The sequence below is a fragment of the Ictalurus punctatus genome, chromosome 11, assembly GCF_001660625.3.
Source record: "Ictalurus punctatus breed USDA103 chromosome 11, Coco_2.0, whole genome shotgun sequence".
Lineage (NCBI taxonomy): Eukaryota > Metazoa > Chordata > Actinopteri > Siluriformes > Ictaluridae > Ictalurus > Ictalurus punctatus.
The window spans coordinates 24,232,359-24,239,480 of NC_030426.2; the positions used below are offsets into that span (position 1 = coordinate 24,232,359).

Sequence of the window (7,122 nt, forward strand, 5' to 3'; positions counted from 1 at the left end):
GAGAGAGAGAGAGAGGGGGGGGGTGGGGGGGGGTGTTTTAGTTATCAGACACTGTCTGACAATGAGTGGAGGTGCACTCCCAAACACGCGCGCACACACACACGCACCTTATACTCTGAATGCAAGCATTAGTTTTAAATTCACTGATCTGGTGACAGGCCAAAAAGATTTATTTAAAGCATGAACATTTGAATAATTATTAGTGACATTAGGCTACATTTAGCTGACAGGACACTTGCTGAATGGCGATGCATGGTGGAACATTAGGAGGTAGTTTATAACATTGCAATGTGTTAGCGTTGTTAATAAATAACTGGCTATCGCTAACATTACATGTAGCATAACGTTAGCTGGTTTCACAGCCACAATGCAGCTGCCTCAAACAAATATAATATAGGACCGTCTTTCAGGTGCTCCGCCAAATTACAGGTGTTTCCTCGCTTTGTTTGAAATGAACGATAACATCGGTTGCACACCGGAAACCGATACTAGATTTCTTCTCTTTTCCTCTCAACGAGTCCGGGCGGAGCTAAACTTGTTAAGCTAAGCTAATCTTCTGTAGTTTTTCCCGTGTGCTTGTAGGCGTTCTTCTTCACTACTTGTGGACCGACTAAAACACTTGCGCGTATTTTCTGCTCCCATCAGGTCCGGAAGAATTGCAACCGTCACTTTTTAAGAATGCTGGTACCGACTTGGTACTGAAGTATCGGTTCTCATGACATCTCTAGTACATACATATACACACACACACACACACACACACACACACACACACACACACACAAACAAACTCGCGCATGTTACTGCACCCAATCCACCTACTGACTGCTTCTGGGAGGAGAGGAAACTAGGGAACCTGGAGGAATCCAAGAAGAACATGTGGAGAACATTCAACAACATGCTGGATCTGTTCAGCAGAAACATACAGCGACCAGAGCTCAGGAATGAACCCTTGAACCTGAACATTTTATCATGTGTTATGTTTGTGTGTGTGTGTGTGTGTGTGTGTGTGTGTGTGTGTGTGTGTGTGTGTAGTTACCCCTAATCTTGTGTTTCTTTTGTAGAATTACAAAGAGGAATATGATTCCAATCTGAAGCAGCAGCAGAATTACAGACACAGTGATCACAGTGGAAACTGGAAATCCTGGAAGAGAAACAAACAGACAGTCACTTTAACCTACATGCTGATCATTCATAAGGGATCAGATTCATCAAAGTCATGTAGTTAGACTCTGGGGGTGATGAGGATCTGAGCAGAATCACCTGCTGGAGGAGAAGCTGGAGTAGACTCAGATGAGGATGATGATGATGATGATGATGATGATGATGATGATGATGATGAAGGTTGTGTTGGTATCGAGGTTGAAACTGGGACATGTGGATCTAAAGCAGTGAAAAGTTCAGGTAGATAATAAATGACTGCACTGAGACATTGCTGAGTTGCTGTTTATACATCTGATAAACCACAGGAAGTGCAGTGAACCAAAAATACACTTGCACAGGAAGAACAGATAACAGACTTTGAACCTAATAAAAATCTCTTCATATCATCTTGTCTGAAAGGACAGAAGTCACAAGTTTAACAAAGATTATCAGCTAAATCACCTCAATTAACAAGCTTCTATCTAAAAATAACTGCTCTACTCGTACTGCCATTATCATTATATTCACTAACTGCCAATAAGATCACAGGCTAGTGTAGGTTAGGATGTGCACTGACTCTGACTGACTATGCTTTAAAATTTGTGCACACAAAGCCTCTGTAATGTCAGGATAGTTAATGCAGTGTGTCTCCATGTCTTTACAAACTCACCAGTAACTGTCAGGTTGATCTGTGTGAAATAAACCTTGTATCCATGATCAGATGTCCAGGCTGCTTCAGCTCCACACCAGTATTCACCAGAGTCCTTCTCAGTTACATTTCTAATACTCACAGTCAACATTTGTGTTTCTCTGACATCATACAGGGAGAATTTCCCCTTATTTAAGTCTTTTCTACTTTCTTTAACAGATGCTTTATTAAAACAAGAGGAATCTTTCAGCCTCGTCTTGCAGAGAAACTTGTGGTCACTCCTGAGGGATTCTGGGTATTTACAGCTGATATTCAAATCTCCTCCTACATGGACAGTCTTACTGATGGACTTCTTATTGGACAGATCTGCAAATCACAACCAATCAGATCAGTTTATATGTGTATATGTGTCCTAGCTCTGATTAACAACACTTAGACAGTTATACAGTAAATTTACATATAAATCTGATCACAACATGTTTCTTCTGCTAAAACACTTAAGACTAGCCTTAACAGACAAAAGGCCAAATGGCAGGCAAACAGAGCAATGCAATCAGAATCAAAATGAATAATTTAAGCAAAAAGTCAATAACCAGGAATAGTGAACAGAGACATAAATGCCCAGAAACACACACTGTAAAGGTAAAACTTTAAAACTGTAAAATAAGAGTTTACTTACAGGAAACAGGTGAGTTCAAGTACGTAAAAAGGTCAGAATGAAAATTTAAAGTGTAAAAGTCTCCGAAAATAACACTTAAGTATAGTAACAACATATAATTAGTTTGTATTTTCTACCTCTCGTAATGATACTAGAGCTGTGTGAAGGTAAACAGAAGGCAGTGGTGGGAGACTCACCTTCCGTCACCTTCAGTTCCACCCATGTGGAAATGTCTTTCACACTAGGTAAATCAACTCCACAGTGGTACGTCCCAGTGTCCTCTACAGTGAGTTCTCTGATCATCACTCTGAACTCTGCTGATTTGGTGTCATCAAACAGTGAGAATCTTCCTGAATTTATCCACTCGTTTTTATCTCCTGTCTTTATTTGGTCAGAACAGGATAGCCATGAACCCTTACAGAAATATTTTTGGTTTTCTCTGTATTCTGTATGATACTTGCACTTGATAAGGACTCCTCCTCCTGAATATCCTGGTACTTCCTTGGAGGCTCCTCCATCTAACAAAACACCAAACATCCATCTGAGCAAAACCTTCCTTCATGTAACACTGCTGCTGATAGTGAGGATTATTCTGAAGTGCATTTCTTTACCTGAGATCAGACAGAGGGTGAAGATGAGGAGGATCTTCATCCTGAGTTCACACTCCCAGATCTCCACACCAACTCCACTTCAGAAAGATATTAAAGTTCCTGTTGTGTTACACACTGTTACTGTCTCTGTCCCGCTCTGTGAATGTGCTGTGTGTCTTCACCTGTGTCTTTATCTGCATTTTAATCAGATACTGATGCACTTACCACTTCCCTTTCTGGCTGAGTAAGGAGCAGATAGAGTTAGAGATTATCAAAGCCCTGCTCAAGGCACACAGCTTTACACCCACAGTCACACAACCTTGCGTTTCCTCTGTAGATCTGTTAGTAGGTTGTCTGGTGCCTAGGGCATAAGCAGAGGTGTAAAAATGTATTTAAAGTATTAAAAGTGCAAATGTGGTGCAACATATGTACTCTAGTTAAAGTATACAGGGATTTACATTTACACATCTTCACATATATAAAATTAAGAAGTAAATGATAAAAAAATATATATATATATAAAGTTATCCTGATCGGTCTAGAAGTTTTGACACCTTTATTTGGTTGAGACATTGATCAGTCAGAAATGAGGAAGCCGGAGGCAGGCTTGGATCAAGAACATTCATTAACAGAATTCCCCAGGTGTGTATTCCTTACCATCGTTTAAGCACGCCCCCACTTCCACAGAAGGATACTGTGAAATGTACAAGAATCTGAAGAATAACTATTGGTTTAAAGGGTTAAATGGGGTGCCAGGGTTTTGCTGTCTTTTGAGCATAATGCTATACATGTAATGAACTATTATCTTCATTTACTTTATTTACTTTGTGTCATTATATATGTATAGAAAATGTATACTAGTCCTAAAGAGATTGAGAAAAGCCTGCACACAATGCAGATCACAAAATAAAAAAATAAATAAGTAAACAATTGCAGACTCAAGTTAATGTATTGTTATGCTCCGGAGAGGAAAATTCTTAAGTAATTGTACTTCATTGTTTTAAATAAGTACAGTCTACTGTTGTAGTATCCTCAGGCCTCAAGTGCCACGATGAGACACAGATCGCCTCTCGCTCGAGATCGCAAAAAGACTTGAGCCACAAGGCAAGAAGAGCTTGTTGCAGAGATCATTGAAGAAAGAAAAGAGAAGAAAGACAGAAAAGACTAGAAGAGGAGCTCAAGGATTTGGATCTTGCGGGACTGAAGAAGAAACTGGATCGTGCTCATGACAAAGCAAAAATTGAAATGACTGCACTAAGAACGGCTGACATGGTAGCTATGAGAGATACTCAGAGGAGAATTGATAAATGGCATAGAACTATTGATGTTATTGATGTTATGAGATGAGCTTGACAGGTTCGCAGAGAAATAGACAGGAAGTGTCTGATTGTGTGCATCAGTGTGTCTGCGTGTGTGTGTGTGTGTGTGACACTTTCTGTATCTGTAGCTATATCTGTGTCTCTACAAAGCACTTCTGTAAGTCTCTGTAGAAAAGGACATCTTCTAAACGCTGTAAATGTATTATACAGAATGCTGATATAATATTACACCGTGGTGTTTTTGTTTACAGTTTGAGTTTGAACACATTTCTCTTACAATAATAAAGACTTATTCTAATAAAACAGAACATTAAACACCGCATTAACAACCACAAGCACTCACAGTTACACAAATGAACTTCCACTTTACATTCCCTGGGGCTTTAAAGAGATTCATTCTACAGTCCGGCAGTAGGCTGATGAGATCCACAGTTGAAGTCGTGCCACCAAATAAATGAAAATAAATTATGTTTTCTCTGCCAAAGCCTTCATTCTTTGTTGGTTAACATGATACTGATACAACGCTGCTATTACCTAGAGCTAATCGAGGTGCAGAGTTTTGCAGGATCAGGAACATTATAAAGGTTTGACACAGAGTGAAATTATTCAATCATGCAAATTAGCTCAGAATCTAAGGAGGCAGAAACTATGGGATTGGATCTTTGAAGAATAAAGAGAATCAAACACTTTATTCAGAGTGCTGTACTTCATGACTACCAGAACTCTGAGAGACGTGTCTTCACGGCATCTTTCCAGAAAATCTGGTGTTTCTACATGTAACAGTTATGGCTTTGCATACTGGTTTTGAGAGAAGAAGACAAAGAAGGAGACGAAGAATCTGAATTATAAGCTATGACTAGAGCTTTAAGAAAGTTTTTATAATCCTGATTTAAACATTAGGTGAGCCAGGAAATATCGCTTACGTTATTGATAATGCTTATATTAATAAATAAGTAGTGCAGTAAATATATTTGTTTACAACCATAGTCAATTAAACGGATGATGTGATTCTGTCATTAATCAGAATGAATCATGAATGAATCATTCATTCATCTATCTTCAGTAAATGCTTAATAAAGGCCATTGCAAGACTTTGCACACTATCACTTACACACACACGCACACACACATACACACCTAGAATTTTGTGTTGTGAATATTAACAGTAACCAAAGCTCAGGGTTGAACCCTGGACCCTGGAGCTGCAAGGCAGCAACACACCACCATACTGTCCGATGATGAAATTGAAAGTGTTAAACATTTTGGTGTGTGTGTGTGTGTGTGTGTGTGTGTGTGTGTGTGTGTGTGTGTGTGTGTGTGTGTGTGTGTGTGTGTGTGTGTGTGTGTGTGTGTGTGTGTGTGTGTGTGTGTGTGTGCGCGTGTGCAGACTGCATCTCTTTTGTAGAGTCAAAGTAAGGAATATGATTCCAATCAGATGCAGCAGCAGAATTACAGACACAGTGATCACAGTGGAAACTGGAAATCCTGGAAGAGAAACAAACAGACAGTCACTTTAACCTACATGCTGATCATTCATAAGGGATCAGATTCATCAAAGTCATGTAGTTAGACTCTGGGGGTGATGAGGATCTGAGCAGAATCACCTGCTGGAGGAGAAGCTGGAGTAGGCTCAGATGATGATGATGAAGATGGTTGTGTTGGTATCAAGGTTGAAACTGAAGCACGTGGATCGAAAGCAGTGAAAAATTTAGTTAGATAATGAAAGACATTAAGTGAGTGAATCTAGTAAATGACTGATAGCAGCACAGATGCAACACAATACAGTGTACATTCTCTATGTGTGGAACTTCAGAAATACTGACTGAGACAACGTGTCTCCATGTCTCTACAAACTCACCAGTAACTGTCAGGTCGATCTGTGTGAAATAAACCTGGTATCCATGATCAGATGTCCAGGCTGCTTCAGCTCCACACCAGTATTCACCTGAGTCCTGCTCAGTTACATTTCTAATACTCACAGCGAGCATTTGTGTTTCTCTGTCATCATACAGGGAGAATTTCCCCTCATTTACATATTTTCTACTTTCATTAACAGATTCTTTATAAAAACAAGCAGAATCTTGCAGCCTCATCTTGCAGAGAAACTTGGGGTCACTCCTGAGGGATTCTGGGTATTTACAGTGGACAGTCAAATCTCCTCCTACATGGACAGTCTTACTGATGGACTTCTCATAGGACAGATCTGCAAATCACAACCAATCAGATCAGTTTATATGTGTATATGTGTCCTAGCTCTGATTAACAACACTTAGACAGTTATACAGTAAATTTACATATAAATCTGATGTTTCTTCTGATAAACACACTTGAAGAATCCTGCACTTCTGTTGTTCTGAATTGAGAATCTACCATCATGTGACCATTCACTGTGTAGTTTTGTTGTTATTCGATTCAAACACCACCGATGTGTTCTCATCTTACAGAAAGATTTGGATTTGTATTTGTATTCATCCTCATATCTGCACTTGATGTTGATTCCTCCCCCTGCATATGCACTCACTTCTCTAGAGACCGAGCCCCCTGTTAAAAGCAAGTTAAACCCTGCTCAATTAATTAAACTGGAAGAGTTTACATTTACATTTACATTTATTCATTTAGCAGACGCTTTTATCCAAAGCGACTTAGAAATGAGAAAATTAGCTTAGCATAACCTTATCTCCCTTACTATCAAATACGGCTAATTTTATTATTCACACACAGCAGTTAGCGTAACATTAGCTCGCTTACTATCAAACACGGCTA

At 39.4% G+C, this 7,122-nt stretch overlaps 1 protein-coding gene across 1 annotated transcript; it reads right to left on the reverse strand.

Annotated features, from left to right (window-relative positions):
• Window positions 1-1,045: 1,045 nt before the first annotated feature.
• LOC124628629 (polymeric immunoglobulin receptor) lies at window positions 1,046-3,101 on the reverse strand. The gene is made up of 4 exons (XM_053683546.1): window positions 3,062-3,101; window positions 2,648-2,968; window positions 1,814-2,158; window positions 1,046-1,383 (listed from the first exon to the last, which is right to left on the reverse strand). The coding sequence occupies exons 1-4, from the start codon at window positions 3,099-3,101 to the stop codon at window positions 1,226-1,228; spliced, it is 864 nt and encodes a 287-aa protein (XP_053539521.1). The 3' UTR covers window positions 1,046-1,225.
• Between the last annotated feature and the right edge of the window lie 4,021 nt (window positions 3,102-7,122).

Bases quoted from the DNA above. Each gene is read 5' to 3' on its own strand.
- LOC124628629 (XM_053683546.1), bottom strand. From the start codon at position 3,101: ATGAAGATCCTCCTCATCTTCACCCTCTGTCTGATCTCAG. The intron at 2,159-2,647 runs GTGAGTCTCCCA...TGTGATTTGCAG, and splicing joins GGAACTGAAGGTGACGGAAG to ATCTGTCCAATAAGAAGTCC. The intron at 1,384-1,813 runs GTGAGTTTGTAA...TCACTGCTTTAG, and splicing joins GATCAACCTGACAGTTACTG to ATCCACATGTCCCAGTTTCA.